The 24,564-nt window shown below is 33.6% G+C and overlaps 2 protein-coding genes and 1 pseudogene across 2 annotated transcripts; 2 read left to right on the top strand and 1 right to left on the bottom strand.

Annotated features, from left to right (window-relative positions):
- Nucleotides 1-1,797: 1,797 nt before the first annotated feature.
- Nucleotides 1,798-3,149, bottom strand: LOC121797423 (auxin-responsive protein IAA1-like). The gene is made up of 4 exons (XM_042196179.1): nucleotides 3,107-3,149; nucleotides 2,564-2,843; nucleotides 2,296-2,480; nucleotides 1,798-2,211 (listed from the first exon to the last, which is right to left on the bottom strand). The coding sequence occupies exons 1-4, from the start codon at nucleotides 3,132-3,134 to the stop codon at nucleotides 2,036-2,038; spliced, it is 669 nt and encodes a 222-aa protein (XP_042052113.1). The 5' UTR covers nucleotides 3,135-3,149; the 3' UTR covers nucleotides 1,798-2,035.
- Nucleotides 3,150-14,413: 11,264 nt separating this feature from the next.
- On the top strand, nucleotides 14,414-16,852 carry LOC121794427 (annotated as a pseudogene).
- A 2,060-nt stretch (nucleotides 16,853-18,912) lies between these two features.
- Nucleotides 18,913-24,183, top strand: LOC121794426 (E3 ubiquitin protein ligase DRIP2-like). Its single transcript, XM_042192583.1, has 8 exons — nucleotides 18,913-19,108; nucleotides 19,224-19,480; nucleotides 20,343-20,442; nucleotides 20,834-21,152; nucleotides 21,244-21,689; nucleotides 21,780-21,833; nucleotides 23,387-23,459; nucleotides 23,637-24,183. The coding sequence occupies exons 2-8, from the start codon at nucleotides 19,366-19,368 to the stop codon at nucleotides 23,805-23,807; spliced, it is 1,278 nt and encodes a 425-aa protein (XP_042048517.1). The 5' UTR covers nucleotides 18,913-19,108; nucleotides 19,224-19,365; the 3' UTR covers nucleotides 23,808-24,183.
- The last annotated feature ends 381 nt before the right edge of the window (nucleotides 24,184-24,564 follow it).

The following is a 24,564-nucleotide window of genomic DNA, read 5'->3' as shown; positions in this document are numbered from 1 at the left end:
TCATCATTGTGTTGCATACTTGTTCAAAATGATTTTGAGGAATTGCAGCAACAAGAAATGTGATACGTTCAACTATCTATGATGCATAAATAGCTTCTTGGTTTTTTACATTTTTAATAATTGCGTAATTTAGTTTTCATCAAGGATGGCTGTACATAGTTTACTGTTGTAATCATATGAAAATCTAAGAATCTAAGCACGATTTATAGTACATAGAGCGGAGTTCAAAATTTTTTATTTAAACTGATGAACTTAAACTTCTACACTATTTTATATTTTATACTAGTATATTGCTATGATGCTTCACACTTAATATGATAAGCTTGTTGATGTTTCTTTCTTTTCTTGCAAAGATGCTTTCCATATAAGACTTAACGGTAGTTATTATACATTCGAATATGTATGCATATATGGATCATAAAGATAGATGCTAAGTCTCCTTTTTCCAATCAAGTTATGCTTTGTCAAATTTTATATTTCAGTATAATATTTAGAAATGTGCTGAGCATATATGATGATGAGCTCTGTTCTAATCTAAAAAAAAGAAAAAAAGCTACATCCAGCTTTTCGAATTATTTCGTGGGGTCAATAGCATTTGAATAGCTATTTTAGCTAGTATACGTTTGATTGATTTTTAATAATATAATACCAAAGAAATTGTGAATATAGATATACCCGGATCTGGACTTATCTTATGGCAAGTGTTTCACATAATTTTTGCTATATGATTAGGGATTTTTGTTTCAAGAATGAGTAATATATCACCAAAGTAATACTAACTAGGCACTGACTATGAATTTAATCTGGATTTTCATACAAAATTTAATGGGCCCATTATCTTCTTCTAAATTACACACACGGTACACGTACAACTTATTCATCTAGATAATGAAAATTATATTATTTTCTTTACTTTATAATCTCCATATGAAAATTTCCAAAATTATCACACGACTCAACTACTGACGTTGAAGAATTTAGATACACAAGCATGGTAAACAACAAATCCATAATAGTAGTACAAGTGAAATTAATTCTGTTTGAAATCTGGTCTTACCAAATTTTGAATAGAGTTTACTCAATGCATGCTAAAAGAATATGACTATTGAGATGGAGTTTTTATCGAATGGACTAAGAATTTAAGGGCCCAATCCATTTCGCGAAATATCCAGACCAATGCTATCCTCAAAAATAATATGGCTATTAATAGAAATACTATTACTTTTTATTATTTTATTATCTCTCATTCTTTATCTATCAAACAAATGCTATGACTGGGACTCTGAGAGAGAGTATTACGAAAGGCTTAATTAACAATGATAAATATTTTAGTTATTTCCAAGTTTTTACATTATCAATTTTTCTCTATTTTCTTCATATCTAATTCTTCATCAACATTAAGTCAAAGCCCAGTTCCCTTTCCATGATTTTTGTTTCTCCATATTGAAATTCCACAACAGCTTTCAATTTGTTGCTTCTTCTAATAAATTGCAGAGTTGAGATATGTAAATTCCCTAATAAATTTGTTATTTAAACTCTCTAGTTTCAATATGTTATTTAAATTCCCTAATTGGAAAATAAATATGAAATCAACTAAAGAATGGTGAATTGATAAGAAAATCATAGTAATTGAGAGAGCACAAGTTGCAATGGATCATAGAGCATAGAAAGAAAAATACTACTACTTTTTAAGAGAATTGATAAGCAAACAAAATGAGATGAGCTCATCTCTTGATTTACATAGACCAACTTTGATAATATCCATTTCATATGGCTGGCATTGGCAAAGAAGAAGAATAAGAAAATTGAACTGTATTCTATATTTTGTTTAGTAGTATCATTATTTCACATTACATAATATTCTTTCCTCCTAAACACAAACAATTTGCAAAGCAAACAGATACATAAACAACTACTACTTCTCTATCATTTGTACAAGCCGTGTTTCCTAATTTGATTCATCCACATCTCAAATCCAAACTAGGGAGTCAATTGAATATTTTTGGTGAGTAAAAATTGTGGAAGGGAAGAAGGGCTACAAAGATCCAGCCAATCCTTTAGCTTCAGAGGCCTTCATGATCCTAAACCTCTTGCAAGAAGTGATGAACATCTCCCATGGAACATCTCCAACAAGCATCCAGTCCCCATCTTTGTCTTCATATGTTGGTGCATATTCAGACCCATTGTAACCTTCCCTCTCTGAGTAAACACCTGATCACATCAACCAAACTTTACATTAACACCTTCAATATATATATATATATATATAAGCAGAAAATGTACAAGATTCATTACCTATGGTACACTTGAACATAGCCTCCAAGGCCATGAGAAGATCCAAGTAGTTGTTGTAGAATTTGAGGTCAATCTTCCTCAAATATGGAGCTCCATCCATGCTCACCTTCACCAACATCCCTGACTCCGCCTGAAGGGCGTTTTTGCGGTAAGATCTCACCGGCGGCCACCCAACTACTTGTGCCCTAAAACAAACATTTCTTCATTAGCCAAAGAATTTTTAATTGATTTTGGATTTCTCTCTCTCTCTCTCTCTCTAGAGACTTACTTAGGAGGGGTAGGGGCGGATTGTTGGACTTGATTTTCCATCTCCGACGAGGATCTCTTGTTGGTCTTCACACAAGATGAAGATGGCTGCTCCGATTCGTCTCTTCCGGGAAGGCCTAATCGCAGATTCAGGTCGTCCTTCTCAAAAACAGCTGCTGATGAACACTTTTCCATTTTCGAACTTTGAAGAAATTGTTTGGATTTTGGAATGTGAATGGGAGTTGTGTGAAATTGGGGACTAGTTTTATAGGAAGAAGAAGTGAGACAGCACCTTATTCTGCCTGTACATGAATTTCATGACAGCTAAATCATGGCCCTCTTAATTATTTACAATTTTATTTTATTTTAAAATATTATTCATAATTAATCGAGATGCCAATTTAGTTAATATGATGTTGTTCTTTTGTTATTAAATTGATAATTCGAATAATTACATGTCCAACATATTTTAAAAAGCTAATAAAAAGAAAAAAGGGGAAATGAAAGTAGAATAAAATGCCTCTCATAATTGACTTTGCGATTATCTAAATTTCCACTATCATACCTTTGCGAATAAAAGATTGATGGTTCATAATGATGTGCGGATAATTACGGACAAAAACAACACAAAAAGTGTAGGTTTTTTTAACCTTCAAATAAATTTCAGATGTAATCACTTGTTTAACATGAAATACCACAAATAGATTTGAAAATCAACTTCCTCTTCAACTAATAAGAGCATTTCAAAAAATAAAAAGCATTTCGTACGAATTTAAAGTTGACAATTAAAGGATAAGGACGCAATGCAACTTATATAAACACGTGGGGCAGATCTTGCTGCAATGAGCCTGGATTCGAATCTCATTGTTGTCGTGTAGTTGCTTCTATCTCTCAGGCACAAGTGTGAGGCCTTGGGAGATGGGCTTCTGGCAGTCAGTGGGTTAAGGTCTCCCCTTTAACGGGCTACTGCGTACCCTGATTAAACCCCCTCATATGATGTCGGGCCGGAGTATGAGGACCGCCAGGGCGACGGAGTCGTTTTTTTTTTTTTGGCTGCAACGAACACGAAAAGAATTCGATTGTAATTCAATGTTACACGACAAAATCCTATTTAGGAAATATTATAAAATTAGAGGATTATCGTGTTATAAATTCCGACACGAATTTATCATTTTTTTACTAACTAACAGACATAGAAAAACTAAAAAGTTTGAATTGTGTAGTAAAAGTTGATGTCAATTAAGTATAGTAACAACGGCTACAAGACAAGGATGCGTGTGCGTGTGCGTGTGCGTGTGCGTGTGAGTGTGAGTGTGTGGGGACAATGGTGGCCCACGCCAAACGCCTTTCTCTTTAACGCAATCCCACGGATCAGATTTCTTTTCCAGTAGAGCGATGGTTTTGGCCGTTGGATTAGGTTTCTATCCATTCTCATCGCACCACTCGAGCGCTCCATTGCAGTGGGAATGGGACGGATTAAAGTACTCCCTCCGTCCCGCACTACTTACACTTATTTCTTTTTTGGGCGTCCCAAGTTATTTGCACTCTTTCCATTTTTAGTAACAATTTATACCTACAGCCGTAATTGTTGACTTTGTCTATCACTCATTCCTTAATCTCCGTGCCCAAAAGGAAAGGTGCGAGTGGTGCGGGACGGAGGGAGTAATAAAGTATTGCATTCATTAATTTAATAATACTGTAACATTCTTCTGCTCCCTGAAAACAAGGATTTTTAGGTGAAAATGAAACAATAAAATTAAATTAGTGCTTGTAGATAAGTAGATATTAATAATATTGTAATGCATGACTAAAATGTACTCCTACTAAATACCTCAAAATTGGAATAGTTTTGTGATACGAACTAAAATAATAACATAGACTACTATTTTTTGGGACAACGAGATTTATTAATAATATGTGAAATAGTAGTACTTAGTTGCACAGGCCCTAAATATTGTTTAACTTAATGGCAGTGTTTGTTTTTATTTTAACACCCAAAGCCATTGTTGTACATTTATAGTATTTTATTTTGATTTACAAATCTCATTTTGCTTATTTATATTAACAAATGTTGTTTTCTGAAGAATCATTATTTTCTCAGAAACTTACTTTAACTCAAAGATTACAATACATTCAAATAATTAAATACTACTTCTAGAAAAATATAAAGGTGAGGTGAATGAAAAAATTAGTTATATGTTACTCCCTATTTACTAAAAATGAAAAAGAAACTTAAAATTATGGAGTATTAAAATGACAAAATGTGTTTTTTTTTGGTAAGGAGAAATGTATGTTTGCTAAATAAGAAAAATGTTACTCTCTTCGTCCGCAAATATGAGTATCATTTCTTTTTGACACGGGTTTCACAAAATATTAAGAAAAGTGGGTGAAAAGAGTTAGTGGTATATGAGCCTCAATTGTATTTATCAGTTTTAAATGATATTTGAGTGGAATAAATTAGTGGAATGTAGGGTCTATTGCCATTTATAGTATAAATGAATCTGGACTTTGTTAGAAGAGATGATCAGACGCCTAGGCTGGATCAAGCTACTGCTAATCAACTTGATCAAGCCACTGCATGTCGACGCTTACATTGCATGTCGCTGCTGGATCAAGCCGCTGCTAACCAAGTTGATCAAGCCGGCACGTGCCGAGTTGATCAACAAGCCGCGATGCCTGATCTCATGCCACTTGACCGCCAAGCTGATCAAGCTGCAATATATTGTCTCAAGCCACTGGACCGTCAAGCTGATCGAGCTGCAATGCGTTGTGCACGAGCCAAAGCAATCACGAACTCCACGAGAGCTAAAGCTGAGAATGAGACAAAGAAGAGTAAGGGGTGTGCGGCACAAAAGGAGCCAATGATCAACCTCGCACGCGTTGAAACCACGGAAAGCCGGCTAAGATGGAGGACCACATATGTACTTGGCGCGACGTGGTGTTGCGCGGTTTAAAGAAGAAACATGTCTTGCAGAGTTTGTTAAAGTAGATTAGTACAATGTTTTTAGATCCTTTGAATCGAGTATATATGTATCGCATCTTGTTACATTTGAAGTCATGAAAAATGCCGATTTGAGTTCTCTCTCTAAACATATCTCCAGTATGTGTGTCTGCATAGCTTCTGCAGCTTCTTTTTAGACTTCTATTTGTGAACGGACTAAAGTTGGAAAAACGAGACTTTTATTCGTGGACAAAAAGAGTATCTAATACTGCTACTAGATTATCATTTATCCACTAATTAATATACCCGTGAGCCAATATTATCAATTAATAATCTGTTGAGCTTTTTAGTGCTTACTCTTGCCAAAACGACCTACTTATATGATAAGGATTAAAGAATATGGATTAAATCAATGATTCACGGCACTCTTCTAGACACTTATCCGGCATTATTATAATTTATAAAATGATTCTCCTCTTAAGTCGACGTCTTGCATAATAATTATGAACAAAAACTTACTACTACTAAATTTTAATTACCAGAACTACAATTTAAACGAAAGATTCTAGATAGTAGAAAATTATATTCTTTGCAACCATGTTATTAATTATAGTATTCTTATAAAATACTCAATTCGTTCCATAAAAATAGATTAATATCATTTACTCCATCATCCACTATGTTTAAAGATTCTAGATAGTAGAAAATTATATTCTTTGCAACCATGTTATTAATTATAGTATTCTTATAAAATACTCCATTCGTTCCATAAAAATAGATTAATATCATTTACTCCATCATCCACTATAGAGTACAGAGGAGTATTATTTTATTTCAACTACTTTTTCTCATTTTCTTACATTCGCTTTAAAACTTGTACTCTTTTTTAAATATAGAAACTTTTGGAAAGACACAAGTTTTAATAAAAAATGATAAAGTAAGAGAGATAAAGAAAAAGTATTAGTGGAAAATGGATCCTACGTTATAGAGAGAAAAAGCTTTCCTAAAATGGAGTGTTTCTATTTTGACTAAAGTCCAATTTTGGTCCTTTATATTTGTCCTAAAATTCTTTTTGGTCTCATACATTAAGTTTGTGACCTTTTGGTCCCTAACATATTGTTTTGATATCTTTTGGTCCCAAACATATTGTTTTGGTCCAAAATAACCATTTTATGTTAAAATTAACAGTCAAAATCTTTGACCAATTTAATAACTTAATTATAATCTAGGACTAAAGTCCAATTATAGTCCCCTACATTTTCCATAAAATTCTTTTCGGATCACATACATTAAGTTTGTGACATTTTGGTCACTAACATATTGTTTTGGTACTTTTTGATCTCAAACAAGGTCACAAACTTAATGTATGGGATCAAAAAGAATTTTAGGACAAATGTAAGGGACCAAAATTGAACTTTAGCCTTCTATTTTTTAGGAAACAGCTTAAAAAGAAAATAGTTTCTATTTTTAAAAAAAACAGAGGGAGTAGTATATTTTTTTCATAAGAAATGAAATTAAATTAAAGGATGCGTCACGGAGGATTCGATCTGAGACATTTGACCTCAAACATTAATCTCTCTACCGTTTAGCCAACTCACACACAGGAGTAATATATTCTTTATTTTTGAATGGATAACTAATTCAAATTTAACAGTCACGCTATAAAGAAATCAAACCTGAGATCTTTGGCTTTAGGGCATTAAACTTTTTACCACTAACTCTGTCCCATAAGAATAAACACTTTCTAATTTGGACTATTTATCTCTATTAAGATGAGACTTATTCTCTACTAATAATATTTTAATTATATATTTTTTATCTTTCTTACTTTTTTAATTGACATTAAAATTTGTGTCCCACCAAAAATGCATATTTTGTTGTGACGGAGAGAGTAATTGGTTACATCACACTTATTAGAATATTTATGGGACGTATGGAATAGAAACATGGATGGAAATGAATGACGAAAAGTGGAATGAACAAGGGCATGTGAGGCGGGTCCGGTTGTTGTCGGTACAGACCGACCCATGTGGGCTATTCATTAGTGGGTCCCACCTGAAAACTGGGCATGTGTGAATTTGGCCATCCCCCAACTCATCTTGCCCTAACTTTTTGAAAATATTTGAAAGGATACATGTGGTTTTGCTATATATATCATTGTTACAAAATCATCCTCTATAATAATTTCATACTACTACCTTTGTGTTATTCATGAAATAGTTACAATTCTTCTTTGATAAAATATTACTGTACCTATATTTCATTTAATACTACTATATTTTTAGGATGATGTTCAATACATGTACCGGAATAGTATGAATATGATGATTTGTATATTTGGTGCAAAATAGTAGCTACAAGTATTCTTTAATCTTTTACTCAGTTTATATAAATACTGTTGACGAAATCAGGAAAATTAATTAATATTGTTGATAAGAGTCAAAGCTTTTAATTAATTAACTTGAGTCAAAGCTTTTCATTGTTGAACTCCAATCCACGTTCAATGTTTAATCTGCGCTAGAAAAGTGATTATAAATCTTTCATGTATGGATGACGTCGCAATCTTGAATATGGATATATTGTCAGTATTCAGTTTTAAAATATACAAATCAGTTATTAAATGTTGACTTAGCATTTGAAAATTGAGTATTGTGAGATTAATAGCCATGTTCTGAGCACAAAAACTTAAATTGTTGGAAACAATTTAGCTGACAAAGCAGATTAATAGTGTCTTCTAATTACGACGTTGGAGTGAGAAACGAGTTTGGGAATTTTGTTTTGTCCTTCATAATAAAGATTTAGTTACAAAGTTGGGGGTTGCAATGTTTACACTTAACAAACACACTGACTATTAATTATAATTAAATAAAATTGAAAGACAAAAAGTGTGAATTCTTATTGCCAAGTTGTCAAGAATGGTTACTACTCCATCCGTTCCATGATAATATAAGCATTTCATTTTCTGCACTCATTTTGAAAAAATGATATTAAATAGTTAAAGTGAAGAGAGAGAGTAAAGTAAGAGAGAGTTGAGTATTCGCTCCAAATTCATCGAGCTAAAGAATTAATTCGATATGATTAACAAACAATCGGAAGTATACATAATTTCCATGTTAGATTTTAAAACCCCAAAAATTTACTCTCTCTTAGTCTAATGCTCTCAATATACAGAATTCAAAAATATGAGAATACATATTCACAAAAAGTTACACGTATAGTTGATGGTGTAGTACAATTTAATTGGTAAAATATTTAATTCTCAAGCTGTAATAATTTGTAAATTGGACTTCCATTTCAAAAGTATAAAAAAGTAACATATCTTCGTTATTCGGAATGGATGGAAAACATAATAGTAGTATATAGCATAGTAATATAGTATTGTATGTTATAACTATATAGAAATTAGATTTCAATGCAATAAGAATATTCAAACCCATGATATAAAAATTAAAAACTACCCCCCTTGTTTGTGAAGAAAAGTTTCACTTTTTCATTTTGTGATTTCTGCCATTTAAAAACTCATCTACTTTTTTAATTTTAAGTAAATGGACCTTATCATTCTGCTAAATCATTACACTAATATTTTATTATAAAATCAATGTATAAAAATGAAGTCTGTATTCTACTAATTCATTTCTTCTTTTTTCATAGAGTTGGAATAATTTCTTAAAATCAATATTAAATTAAAATATGTTTATAAAGGATGTACGGAGGGAGTATGAGTATATTCTTTGAAAATCACCCCATGAATTATAAACCATCGAAAGCTTGAATTTACCAGCTAAATCCTCCAAGAAAGGACGAAAGCCAACTCATTTTGCAGTAATTGCTTTTTGATTAATACAGACAGAAGATGGTCCACTATTTAGGTTGATTTGATCAAACTTTTTTTTGCTGTCCACGAATAAACGACATGGTATTTTGCGAATTTTTGGGACATTAGTTTTGACTAACCTAATCGATATTATAATGTGTTGGAAAAAAATGAATTGAAAATACTTTCTTAAACTACCATAACAATATTAAAATTTAGGGAACACTTCCAGTGGAAGACGTTTAAAAAAGACCCACTTTCGAATTCATCATTGGAGTACTATGTATATAATGCCACAAATATATTGGCATAATTTAGTACTACTAGTATTTAATCACTAGTACTACTTTTTGGTTCATTGCTACAATAAATCTAGATTAAATTCTAAAAGTAAACTGCATAGATAAAAAAAACATTATATTAGTATATGTTTTATGCATGTTGTTCCTTAGTTAGATAAAACTAAGTAATAGAGATAAAAATGAGGTGGTGATGGTTGGACAAGCTAAGTGTATACATAAAAGTAAGTTTATAGCAGCTGGTATTGTAAAATCCTTATATCATAATTTGTGAAAATAAATTATTCATACAAATAGTTTATCATTTATTATTATTATTATTTTTTTTTTAAATTAACTTCATATATTTATATCATATATATGAAGGAGGAAATTACAAATCAACTCCTATAACAAGGAGGAAAGACAAATTACGCCACCCAGGGTTCGAACTCGAGACATCCAGGATGGACGCGGTATCCAGCACCCTTTACCGCTAGGCCAATGGGCTTGAATAGTTTATCATTTATTATTATCCTCGAGTATATTCATAAAAAATAAGTAGTAAGTAAATTGAACAAATAAGTCCTTCTTTTATAGTATATGTAGACTAATTGGTAGACTCCTGGTTATAGTAAATATTATATCGTTATCTTGTAGAACTAAAATTATACTCCCTCCGTCCCGCACTACTCGCACTTATTTCCTTTTTGGGCGTCCCAAGTTACTTGCACTTTTTCTATTTTTAGTAAAAAATTTTACATACAGCCGTCATTTTTGACTTTCATATACACTCATTCCTTAATCTCCGAGCCGAAAAGGAAATGAGCGAGTAGCCCGGGACGGAGGGAGTACTATTTTTATACTATTTTCAATCTGGATATACATAGTATATCGCGAACGTTTGTTAATGTTAATACAATGTTATTCATATCTTGAAGAGTTGATAACGTTGAAGTATGGTATAACATTGAATGTGATCATGAAGAGGTAAGTATTGTTTGCTAGTTAAACCAAATACTACCAGATTTCAGTGATTATTTATTTCTAAATCTATTAGTATAGTTTTAGACTGATTTATTGAGTATGCATAACATCAACTTTTGAAATTTGTCCAAAATCATAATAAATCTATAAATATTTATGATTGAAGGGCTCAATATTAGCGTGAGAGTTGAAAATGACATATAAAAATACAAATTACGCATGTATAAAGTCGCTATGTATTAGAAATTCACAAATAAAATTTAGGCGCGAATATCACGAAATTTTTTATGTATGTAATTTAATTCTTTAATTTTGTAATGACGAGTCATTTTCAATTGTATGTTAAACCAATTGTGGGCCTCACACACGTGTTATGCTTTTGGAGTTGGACTTTTGGGCTAAACGGGGCCCATTAAGCAGGCCCAACTGACTTAATTTCTTGCTGGTTTAGTGTCGTTTAGGCCTACTACTGGTGTGTAGCGCGCGCACACCACACACGTGGGGGTGCATGCGCATGCGTACGTGTGTTGCAGATATGTACGATTGGATTTGGACGTTAAATATCTAATTCATTCATTTGTTGGTATATAAATATAATACTATAAAACTCTATCTTCTTTCTCCCATCAACACAAACATTTTTACTTGGATGTGATGAACTCGTCAGTCCCTTTCAAAGCCGTGCTTTGGATATGTATATAAATAAAGTTGGGTTGAAAATTTTTGAAACGATTAAAAATGGACATGAATATGCAAAATATTAAACCATTTGGATCAAGTCTTTTTATTGTGTACACCAATTAGAAATTCGATAATTCTAATTTCTAGGTTGGATTCGGGTGATCTATTAAAAATTATTATTATTTCCTTTTAAAACTATAGCCCTACTACTGTATATTTTTAATTAGGTCTAATCGTGTTTTTATGTTTTTATTGTGTAAAAGTATTATGTTTTAATCATGTAAATCAGGTTTGAGTCGTTATCAGGTTGTTATCGTGTTGTATCAACCCATATTATACTCCCTTCGCTCCGGCTAAAATGACACATTCTTGGTCGGCACGAGATGTTAGGAGTTATTGATTAATGTGGTTAATAAGAGAGAGAAGAGGTGGATGTAAGTATTAAAATATAGAGAGAAAGAAAGATAAATATTTTAACAGGAGTGAGAAAAAGAGGTTGAGTGTATAATTGGAGATAGAAAATTTCCAAAAAAGAAAATGTTTCATCTTAAATGGGACAAACTAAAAGGGAAAACGTGTCATCTTAAGTGGGGAGAGAAAGTATAGTATATCATGTCGAGTTTGATTATGAAACGAGAGTTTCCTTTAAAATGTTGGTTCAAGTTAGGTCGTATTAGGTTGAGTTGTTATCAGGTTAACTCAATAAAGAATTCAATCCACATGATATATCAGTCCTAAAATATCGAATATGTACCAACTTAAATAGTTCCTGAATAAAAGAACAAAGGAGCAACAGTAAATAAATTATGACTTGAGCAACACTAAAAAAAATTCATTCAACAATCAAAATTGCGTTACACACGAGACATCACCAATTCACCATGGGCCATGGCTACAAATATGTTGGCATGTTTATTGTTTATGGGTTTCCATACTCAAATTCAAACTGCAGTCATTTCACATCCTCTGACGGGATAAAAGATTTTTCTAAAAATATGTACTACATATTTATAAAAATTACTCATATTATACGATAAGACCAAGTTAAACATATTTCTTTGATCTATTTTTGAATAAAAAAACTTAAGTCCACAAAATATTTATAAAATTCTAAAAAAATAAAAAGCCCAAAGTTGGGAATCTCATTTTAGCCCAAAATGTGGAAGCCTTTATTTTTAAAATAAGAAATTCAACTACCGCCACAGCCCACTACTCAATTAAAATATAGACTGCATTGTTCTTCACTCATAGATCATCTGGTTCATGTTCCGTCTCAAACTGGCCTAATACTATCCAAGCTGCATCGATTTTTTAGTAAGTTTCTTAGCCAAATTAATTAGATGCCATTTATTGACATCTAATTGAAAGTATTTCTTGATCCCATTAAATTAATACTATATACTTAATAAATTAAAATTGAATTATTATTTTTATTATGCTTACCTAGTTACCTTCATTCTTCAATGCGAATAGAAATTTAATTACTCGATACAATAGAATCCCACTAATTATTTCGCTAACATAGAAGTAGTAGGAGTATAATTTAAAATATCTTAGCTGCAATAAAACTAATTTGGGGGCAATTATAGGTATGGGAAAGGTGATTCACAATAATTGCACGAAATTGAGAAAGAGAGACGACACCGAATGGACAATTGCACCGCCTGCTTTCTTTTCTAGTATAATCGTGGCCTACCTCATCGCCTCCAATTGCTATGTTTTTGTTTTCAATATAAACTACTTTTATTATTTATCTTCCAAAATTAATTCCATATCTAACATAGATATTTCATTAGCTTCGCTTTGGTTTTCATTGCACCGAAATAGTATATTCATAGATTTGTACGTGAGTGGTCAAGTATTCTCTTTTTGTTATATTTTGAATTTTAGAAAAAAGTCAAACCCAAAACTGGTCCAGAACATATGACCATTTTACAATTTTGGTCATAAACTTTATCTTTTGAATTTTTTGTCATGTACATTTCAAATCGAATCACAATTGGTCATCCGTTTACAATTCCGTTAATTTTATAACGGTCTAATTTTGACCGATTAAAGCTCTTAATTATGATTTTTAACTCACTAATTATATCATTAATTATTATTCTTATTTATTACTCCTAATAAAACAAAAAAATATATTAACAATAAATATACTAAAAACAAATGAAATTAAAATAACAAAATGAAATTTAAACAAATTCCCTAACACTTAGCCAAAAACGAATCGTCTTCTCACTTTACCCTCTCCCTCCCGCGACGAATCACACTCCATCTCCCTCCCCCTCACTTCGATCACCGGCGAATCCCATTCTTGGACGAGGGATTAGAGTAGTTCTCATCGATCGATGCCAAAATCAACTCTAAAGTTTCCCCATCCATCTCGGCCTGCATCAGTGATGAATCCACACCGTTTTCTTCTTCTTTAATTGGCTTGATTGGTTCGCACCATTTGAAAAAAGTGCACTCTTTTCTCTCACAAACAAAGTAGAGCTTACCCCTTGTAGGTTTGCCATGGCTTTTGCGATTCGAAGTGAAGCAAATTTCTTGCAATTGCAAGACTCATACATGAATCGAAGGTCACGTCGGCCACCACTCTCGCCGGACCTGGCCGCGGAACCTCTGCTGCAGGACGACCGCTCCAGCATTACGAAGTTGAGCGGCTAGGGTTCTTTGTTTTTTTCAGCGAGGAAGAAGATGAGCCGCGATTTTGAAAGTGAATGAATCTTAGATTCATTTCATGTATTTATCATAAATAATTTATGATTTTACTTACAAAAAATAATTTTGATTATTAAATAATTAAAAATTACTTAAGTTGGTCAGAATTGTGATTAAAATCGCTGACTGTTAAATATTAACGGAATTGTTAACGGATGACCAGTTGTGATCCGATTTGAAATGTACATGATCAAAAAATTCAAAAGATAAAGTTTAGGACCAAGATCATAAAATGACCATCATTGACCAGTTTTGGCATTTACTATTTAGAAAATTTAACATTTTATTTCAAGTAGAAATAAGAATATAAATGTGTATGTAAGCAACACTAATTATATGTTGTTTTGTTTCTCTTATGAATTAGTTTTGTCTAAAACATTAGATGAAGAAGATAATAGGAGTAGTATGTTGGATAAAGAAAGTGGACCATAAGTGTAGAAAGCAACAAAAACAATTATAATGGGCAAGGTGAGTAGACAACCATGCAAACTGCAGCAAGCAAACATACACAGTAGATAGATCAACATGGCCCCTCCACTCTCACAAATCACAATCACACAAATAATACTACTATCAAGATTTGATTGAGCTTTTCCACCGCTCAACTAGTGAGTTTGTTTTTGGCTGCAAAAAAGATAGTTGTTGTTGTTGATGATGATGGAGCAGAGTAGTGATGAAGAAAGCTGCGGTGAGGGGATGATTGTCGATTGGGATAAGTTTGATATCATGAGACGCCTCCCCATTAATGGCAGAGACCTTAGGATTCTTGATTCTCTCCTCTCTTACCCTTCTGCTATTCTTGTCAGAGATACCGCCATTGTCCTCAATTTGGAGGTAATTCTTTTTTTTCATTTTATTTAATTCTCTCCCTATTTACTCTTTTAATTTGATTCATTTATTGTTTTGCAGCATATCAAGGCGATTATAACCACAGATGAGGTCAGTTTATAAAATTCTTTGGCTTCCCTCTCTATGTTTTTATGCAAATCTTGTTATCACTATGGTCTATGTATATGAATCTTCCAACTAGAATGTGAATGTGTTTGTGTAGGTGTTGTTGGATTTGTGTTCATATGTCATTTAATATGAATTTGAATCTTCCAACTTGAAGGCAAAATGTGTGTGTGTAATTGGATCTTTGTGCAAATCTTGGTATGAATATGAATGAATCTCCGAATTGAAAGTGAATGTGTTTGCTCTCTCTCTTGAGGGATCCTCTTGATGAGAATGTGGCCCCAATTGTTGAGGAGCTGCAGAGGCGCATTGGTCGCGGTGAAGGAGAAGAAGAGGAGCTGCTTGAAACGCGCATTGGTGAAGTAGACTCTAATGAACTAGTAACAGGTTTCATTTCAAAATAGTTTTGACAATTCCTACATTTCTTTTCTATCTCTGTGATTGTTGGTGTTTGCTGAAACTATGCTAGATTTCCCGTTTGAATTTCGAGCATTAGAAGTAGCATTAGAAGGCGTTTGCAGCTCCCTCGATGCACAAACTAGAGAACTCGAGATTTCTGCTTATCCTGCATTGGCAAGATACATTGAGTTGATTTTGTGTTTCTTCATTTTCCTTTTTTGGTCTTGGTCAGTATAATTAAAATTCGTATATGATACATTCTGATTCTTCAATATGTAGTCCGAGAAATCCATATGCACACTACTATTGTCGTGTTGTTGATTTTGTGATTGCCAACAATCTGCATATGCCCAAGATCAAGAGTTCTATGACAAGATTGACAAGTCGGGTTCAAAAAGTAAGGCCACTTTTAGGCTCTTGAGATGGGAACTCCTCGTAGCTCTTTTGCGTTGTTCTCCATTTAATTAGGTGTTAGTTTTGTAGGTGAGGGATGAACTAGAGCAACTACTGGATGACGACGATGACATGGCTGATCTCTATCTCTCAAGGAAAATGGCTATGTCAGCTTCCGTCTCCACTGAATCTCTAAAAACAGAATCAAGATTTCATACAAGCGGAAGCAGAAGCAGCAGTAGCAAGGGATGTGCAGTAACCACTACTCAAGCAAAAGAATAATGTTGATGAACTTGAGATGCTACTTGAGGTATTCTATTCCGCAAACCAAATATTAACCTTCTGAACGCTCCAATGAATTAAATGTTTTATACTGTTGTACTTTTGCAGGCTTATTTTATGCAAATTGAGAGCACTATGAACAAGCTGACTACGGTTTGTCAATTCTTGTAGCTTTTCCAAGATTGTTACTCTTCTGATCTTTTGGTTTTTATTTTTGAATTTTTGTTTGTTATGTAGTTGAGAGAGAATATTGATGATACAGAAGATTATATTAACATTCAGGTAATGAAATGAATGATTGTTCCAAAACTACTGCTGTGGCATTTTGCACTATTTGATCCATAGCAACGAATTAGGAAAACTAAATGATATTAATGCGAATTTTCTATCAAAGCCGCTCTTATATGTTATGCTCTTGACAATCTTATCGTGTTTGATGCAGTTGGATAATCATCGGATTCAGGTTTACTAGTATTTTTTATCTCGTATATTTCATTTCACCAATACACGTGCATATGGTTGAAATCATATATAAACTTGTATTCTTGTGCAGCTGGAGCTGTTTCTGAGTTCAGGCACAGTGTGTTTGGCTGTGTATTCTTTAGCACCAGCTATTTTTGGAATGAATATTCGATATCCATGCAGGGAAAACCATGGTTTTGTTGGATACTTTATTGTAATTGGATTAACTTGATTGATCAGCGTAATCATAATGAGACATCAAATAAGTTGGAAGTGCGGAGTGTACACTTATTTGAATTCCTTATGATTAGACGAGGGTTCAGGGGCAGCACCCCTGGCTGGGGTCGAGCTGTAAAGAAAATTCATCCGGAAACGTAACTTCCGAAAGTTGAAGGACTATTTTGCAATTTCCTATTCCTGCCAAAAACTGTTAAAAACAGTTATGAAACGAAGAGATACGACTCTTCGTTTTCAGTCTCTTCTTATGATCAATTTCTGGGTTCAAAGAAATTAGACAGAATCTACATACGAAAATCTTTGAAACCTGAATTGTATCCGATCAAATATTGGTAGAACCGCCAAATTGATTTGATCTAAAAGTGTTTCACGCCTTTCAGGACATCCGATTTGTTCACGTTTTGTTTAAACTTCCTAACAGGCTTCCTATTCAAATGGGTATCTAATTAAATCACAAAATTTTAAATATTTTTCTCACTAATTAAAGAAAATTAACTTGTAAATGTATGTGATGCAGGTTGTGATGGTTACTCTAGTTGTTTGTGGATTCCTTTTTTATATGCTAATAGTAGTACTACTATTAATTAAGGTCTGAAATGCACCACCAAAAATTTAGATCCTTTAATTTGGTCAATCGTTGTTAATGGCGATGGAATGAGTTAGCCCTTCAGTTTTGTGGTTTGGATCTTTCACCTCATTTATAAAGCAGAGTTGGTGCAACTGCAACTTTATTATTTCACACCAACCTTAAATGCCATTGTTTTGAGGTATACTCACTTCACCATCACTTAATATATCAAATGGAGTAGTACTTTTTTTAAGTTGTTTAGTTCATTCAAATTTCAAAGAATGAGTTTGTAATTATTTCTTGCCACCACTTTCTAAATAAAACTTTAAACAATCCGTCTACAATTATTTTCGAAGACAAATATTGTATTTCATACAGTGTTGAAAAAATGATAGTAATAAATAGTTAAGGTAGAGATAAAGTAAAAGTAATAAATATCTCCATGGGGAAACTCGAAACAATATAAAGTAAAAATATTCGAAACTATATAAAGTTAAAATATCTTCAATATTACGAGTTTCCCCATTTGGAGATATTTTCTTTTAAAATCAATACTTTAGAAGTTAAATTGTAATTTAACCACTAATTTCATTACACATAGACATACCAAGATAATTATCCATCTATTATATCCAAACTATGTGCTCATCATTACGTTATGGTTCCAGCCACGTTTATTAATTGTTTCAACTATCAAGAACGAATTTATTGTCTTATCTCTATTAAAAATATAAATTTTAGTTAAGTTCCCATTTGATAGAGATGTCATAAATACCAAGCTCCATTCAATTTATTGTGAAGTGATCTGTTTTTTTTTTCTAAATACAAAGATGATGTAGGAAACAATGGTTCATGATGCATAAGTGTTGAAGATATGAATTAAAGTGTTCATGATATGAATTCCAATCTCTCTATCTTAAAATTGAAAAAAGGAAATTAATCAAGACATAGTAGGAATATCTTCACAAGACATCACCCAAAAAAACTGCTATTCAATGAGTCTTCAAAAGGTATAAGTTATTAGTACAATATTACGTAATACAAATTCATACACTTTTTTAATTAATTTGTTACTATATCAATAACTTAATTTACGAGTCACGAATTAATACATGTGCGAATTCGAACACCAATTGGGAAACATGATCTGATGAATCTGATCTACATCATTCACTGATTAAAGATGAATATTTGCTCATAAAATATGCACACTATGAAACAATATCCAATTTCAAGTAGATCATTGAAATTAAAAAGATTTGCATGCAATATCATTAAAATATAGGTACGATTTTAAGCGCACACGATATCATACTAAGTTCTTTAATTAAAGTAATATGGGTTCACACCATGTACATAATAATATTGAAAAGACTTTGTATAATTTCATATGCTAATATTCTCGTTCTTACATCTTTATAATATTTGCATCTTATAACCAAGTTAAATGGTATTTTAAAATAGTGTGAAATCAACCAAAATTAATCATACTCCATTTAGTAATTTATTTGGCAAAGCCTAATTTCGGTGATTTGTGAATGATTCAAATTGGGTGATTTTTTCAAGTCTGAGTAGCGTTTATTACAAAAAGAAAAGGCTGCATTTCTTAGAATAGTAAATACACAACATTTGAAAAGGGCTTTATATTTCGGTTCATGCTGATTGTAAAAACAAACCCTTTCTTCCTTTCTCTCTCTATCCTTTCGATTTCGACTTCTCCCCCGCACACACAGTACACGCACTCGCATAGACCCAGAGATCATCCACGAGGCGGCACACCTCTTCAGCCTTGACCCCACGTTCCCGTTTCCCCCAAATCACCCCTACCCGAATAAATCCTCGATTTGCAGGTTTCTATTACTGTTAACCAACAATTCACATCAAATCTCACTCACGCACTCCATGTCTCTTGTTTTCAGAACCTCATGTGATAGTTTTGTGGTTTTGGTGATGGGTTTAATGCAGGTGCAGTAGAGAGAGAAAGAAAACGGACGTAAATTTAATCCGGTGGCCTATGCGGTTGGGGGCATAGCATGCACCGCATTAGATAACGTGGGTTCGAGCGCGGTGGTGTTGTTCCGTCGAATTGAGTGAATTGGATAACACGATGTCGCACCAGGTGGTTCAGGTCAGGAGGGAGGCGCTGGCGCCATGCATGACATGCCCTCTCTGCCATAAGCTCTTCCGCGACGCCACCACGATTATCGAATGCCTCCACACCTGTGAGCTGCCGCTGCTTCTCATCTTTTTATTTTTTTGGATTTCTGATTTACTCGTAGATCGTGGATGGTTGTTGGGATTTTGATTTCGATTTCGAGTTCCAAGCCTGCCCTTTTTGACCTGGGTTTTTCGGTTGGAATCTGGGTTTTCGTCGCGTGGATTGCGTTTTATTGATCTGGGTTTTTAGATGCGTTTGTGGTTTGCTTGTGATTTTTCGTTTTACGAGCTTCTTTATCTGGGAATTTGTCTTTTGTTTACTGAATTTGTTGCTCCTCGCGTAACAAATTGGTGTGTTTAGTGGTGATATGTGCAATGTGAATGCTGGTGAATTGAATGAAATGATATTGGATTAATGTCCTTTGCTCTCATGTTTTATTCACGAAAGTAATTGTGATTTTTAAGAATCTTGGATTTAAATGGGAGATATGCTTAACCACACGCTAATTAAGATTTAAAACCTAATGACAAGTGTAAAAAAATTCTCACCAGATGCCCTAAACATGGATGTACCAATTGGCCATGCGTGCCTGTGCGGTTTATTGTTGTTTATAACTGTAAAGCTAATCAATAACACCTTTGAACGACTTATTTGAATTCGACAGTAACCATTTAAGTTTGTTGCTTGTTCCACAGCATGTGGCCAATCATATTATTAGTCAGGAAATGTAAATTTGCTGTACGTTTTATGCAAAGAGTACTTACTCATTGTTTTGATGCCATATATGCATAATTAGTGAAATTGATGATGCATTCATTGCTTTTCTTGTCCCTAAAATTTCCGGTAATTTTCTTTGCGTGTTTATACATCTTTGTTTAAATATTTGTTGCATTACCTGATATTCTCCTTTCTATGATGCTATATAGTTTGCCGGAAATGCATATACAAGAAGCTTTCAGACGAGGAAATGGAATGTTGTCCAATATGTAATATTGACTTGGGATGTGTACCATTGGAAAAGTTGAGGTCAGTTCAACTGTATTGATTTGATTTACTTGATATTGTCACATCTGTTTTCCAACTTAACTACAAACAAGGATACAACCTTTGCAAAAGCACACAACCTTTCAGACAAGCTTTTATGCAGTCTTTATTCCCCTTTGTTGCACATAGAAAAGCATGTATACCAGAGAAGTTAAATGGATTCTATGGTTAAGTTTCCAATTAGATAGTCAGGGTGGCAATTTATACTTGGCTATACTCTGAAAGTTCTGTCAAAGTTAACTCTTATGTTTTACTCTCTTCTATTGTTGTTATGTGTTCCTAGCTAATAATTCATGGACATTTCTGTATTTGGATGCAAATTAGAAGGGTCTTGTCATTATTTTACTAATAACTTGGTATCATTCCTGATCAGGCCGGATCATAATTTGCAAGACGTGCGGGCAAAAATTTTTCCACATAAGAGGATTAAAGTTAAGGCCCCTGAGGTAGTGACACCTGTTGCATTGCCTGCTAAGCGGAAGGAAAGATCTCTTTCATCATTGGTCGTCAGTACCCCACGAGTATCAGCACAGGTCGGCATGACTGGGAGAAGATCAAGATCTATTGCTAGAAAAGCATCAAGGGGTTCCAGTTTTACCATAGAAAAGCCTGTTGGGAATTCTGTTGAGGACCAAGCTGAAAGCTCTAGCTCACAAGAGATGCTGAACAAATCTACTCCCAATAATAGACAGGTATGTGTAGTTTACAAGATTTTGAACATCAGACATCAGCTCTTTTCTACATTCCATGTACCAATCTGCATGCTTACTGGTATTGCTGCAGAACTCCTCTGCTGGTGAGCCATCAAATCATAGTCCTGATAAAGAAAGAGAGAATTGCTCTGAGCAATGGGAAGGAAAATTTGATCTGTGGAAGCCTTTGACTTGCTTGGTCGAAGCAGCAAATCGAAGTAAATCCTCTAAGTCCAACACACAATATTCTCATGTCAAATCTGAAGAGCAGAATCCTTATGAGAAGGAGGAGGGTCTTCTCAGAAAGACCAAAAATAAGGAACAGAGGAAGAAACCCAAATTGAAAGAAGAGAAGAATTCTAGCGACCATAACCTTCTGGAAATTGAGAGACCCAGGAAGCTACGCAGAGTCCGGCAGAAAGCGCAAAATTTTGGGAACTTCAGGGTTCCACCTCAGGCTGTGCTTGATGCTGCAGGTGCTAAATTCGACAGAAGAAACTGGCCCATTTGGTTTTCTTTAGTTGCCTCCAATGAACTGTAAGTAGCTATCTCCAGCTTTGTGAGGACTGGAAATTCTGAATGATAGACTTATTTGCTGATGCATCTGGTTTATAAAATAATTTTCAGGGATGGAGATGCATTGCCCTTGCCTCAGATTTCGGCAAGTTACTTGAGAATAAAGTAAGTTCTTACAATGGTTTGCTGTTCTGGCTGTTGAATGTACTGTTTCTGCTTTGGCATCACCAATAAGAGGTTCATTTTTTGTCTTATGACATCATATATAGAGGAAGGAGAAAATCAAGACATATCATTTGTGGAAAATAAGAAATCAGTGCTTGAATATTAAACTTATTTTTCTCTTTGACTTCTATGTTATTGTGATTTGCACTATCATGTTCCTGTGTCAGTTTGATAATAAAGTGCTTATTAATTAGCTTTGCTTTAACTGTTCTGATCAATTAGTTATGATATTTCTTTCTTTTACAAAGTTGAAGCCATTGTAAATACATCCATATGGTTGGTGTTAAGTGTCTTTCAACCTTATTTTAGTTATCTTGGTGGACAAGTTTGGAAACTAGTGAAATCATGCATGTATTTACTTGTGTTACTGCATAATTTGACCCTTTATCTCATGAATCTGTTATGACACATATGCAGTCTATCTGAAACAATCTTAGCAAATATCAGCAGCTTTTAAGCTGCATCAAGTATCTTAAGATTTTGCCCATATTTATTTTGCTTGGATCCTCGTATATAGTTTCTTTGTCCGGCAACTTTTCTTAATTAAGTTGATTTCTACAATTAACTCTCTAAATGCGTGAAAAACCCTATCTAACTGGGCATGGTAATGGGCTACCTTGATGCTATGAGTGATATTTCTGTGAATGTGTAAATGCACACAATACATGTGTTGACGTTCGTTTTAATTAAAACTGTTGGGTTATTAGCTTATATCCAACTTTGCTAAATTAACATATGATACATATTTTTTAGTCACGTCAATACCATGGTCTTTTTTATTGCTAGAGGGCACTGACAATTTTTGAATGTAAACAATAACATCATAGTACAAAATAAATACTTCAACTTATGATGAATTAGCTATTTGCAAAGAGTGAAGGTTGAACTTTGAGCTGAGATAAATTCATTGTTCACTTTCCTGTGGTTTATAGTAGGATGGTTGTTAATCAAGTTGCCTTTACCTCTCATGAAATATCTGCTGATTGCATTATTTTATCAATATCCATGTTGAAACCAAATCATCTAATTTCCTCATGCGTTTTTGTGCACCCTCTATGCTTGGCCGTTTATCCTAATGCTTTTCTGGGCACCCTCTTTCCCCATTCATCCTCTCTGTCAGTGGTCATTTTATGCTTGGTGCAATGAAAAACCTGCTGATTGCATGACTGGTGCATCACATTTTACAGTTATTGGTCCTTCTGAAATTATTATCAAAGTCTGTAGAGGATAACAGTTGAAATAATTTTCTCCAGTGAATCAAGATACGTTTGATTGGTGATAGCAGCCTGCAGAATTTCTAGTGCTTTAACTTACAGTTTTTTTCAGTCTTCATTTTTATTTTATTGCTGTTTCTTCTGAGTAATTACTCTCTGCCAGAAGATTTTATAATTTATAATGGATCACTGGTGTTATACTTTCATAATAGTACATAGTTCACCATATTGTTTCTATTCTGTGTTGTGCCTCAAATAACTGAAGCTTATTTTTTACAGGGACGGAAGCATACCAGTTTCATTCATTCAAAAGTACCTCAAGAGGAAGTTAGATCTTACAAATGATGTTGAGGTAACCTCATTTCCGTAGTCATTTAACATTCACTTCTGCTGGAGCCTAGTTTCCCGTTTTTGTTTAACTACATGCATGGAACTTTATACCTTTGACTTAGCATTCGAGTTTGAGAAGCTTCAGTAAAAAAAAGAGTTTACAGCTGTGATGAGTTTGTGTGATATTATCAAACTCCAGGTTGATATCAAGTGCATGGGGCAGACCATCATCCCCACGCTAACGCTGAACAATCTGGTCGATCTGTGGCTTCAAACAGCTAGTATAGACAGAGTGAAAGCCACAATCGGCTCATCAGCTAAGGATTTTGTGATGGTGCTGGGCTATGCTCGCAGGGCTCCTGATTCTTAGACCACAAGAGATGCCTTTCACGTGCACGGCACTTTGGAATTAGGAGCAAGGTGACAATGCCATTTGTAAGATGAGGAGAGAGGAGAAAGTTTGGCATGTTTTACTGATTTGAATTACCTGTGCTTTATCTTATTATTACATGATTGCACTCATGTAGGTTGCGAAACTTGCATTTTTTGTTCCTCTGTGTTTTTTATTACAGTACATTACACTGGACTTTGACATAATTATGGTCATTTCATATTTGCGACTGCTGAAAAAGCAATATTTTTTTCTCAGTTGAGATGGTGTCTTTTTGTGTGTTGACATTGAAGACTTGTATTCTTTCAGGTCTGTTTGGTTAGGTTGAAATCAATGGAAACATCATCTTTTCTTATGGACTGTTTGGTTACACTCATTTTTTCCTTCTCAGCCAAACAAACCTACAACACTATCCCATATTCGGCGTGGAATTGAGAGTATTATTTAAAGTAATAGTACTCCACTAACCTTAATACTTTAGTATATAAATACTATTGTGATAGTTGTTTTGCAATTGGCATTATGGCGAGCTTTATATCAAAAAAATTGAAATTAGTGATGTATGATGTGATAGGATTCATTAATAAGGGAATTAGTAACACATCTTCACTCTCTTTTGAATGAAATAATGCTCTGCCCTCCGATCATATAAAAGTTAGTCATTGCCCCTCTTTTACTAAACTCAGCCACTTTCAAGTTTCATATTTTCACTTGCTTAACAATTTGCATTCCAATT

Source organism: Salvia splendens, chromosome 3, assembly GCF_004379255.2.
Source record: "Salvia splendens isolate huo1 chromosome 3, SspV2, whole genome shotgun sequence".
Taxonomy (NCBI): Eukaryota; Viridiplantae; Streptophyta; class Magnoliopsida; order Lamiales; family Lamiaceae; genus Salvia; species Salvia splendens.
Note: the sequence above shows the minus strand (reverse complement) of the source record. Positions and strands in the feature narration are given on the sequence as shown.

Coding starts and splice junctions, on each gene's coding strand:
- LOC121797423 (XM_042196179.1), bottom strand. CDS start 3,134: ATGAACCATCAATCTTTTATTCGCAAAG. Junction 2,844..3,106: donor TCAATCTTTTATTCGCAAAG/GTATGATAGTGG, acceptor ATTCATGTACAG/GCAGAATAAGGTGCTGTCTC. Junction 2,481..2,563: donor TCCGCCCCTACCCCTCCTAA/GTAAGTCTCTAG, acceptor TGTTTGTTTTAG/GGCACAAGTAGTTGGGTGGC.
- LOC121794426 (XM_042192583.1), top strand. CDS start 19,366: ATGTCGCACCAGGTGGTTCAGGTCAGGAGGGAGGCGCTGGCGCCATGC. Junction 21,153..21,243: donor CTACTCCCAATAATAGACAG/GTATGTGTAGTT, acceptor GTATTGCTGCAG/AACTCCTCTGCTGGTGAGCC. Junction 21,690..21,779: donor TTAGTTGCCTCCAATGAACT/GTAAGTAGCTAT, acceptor AATAATTTTCAG/GGATGGAGATGCATTGCCCT.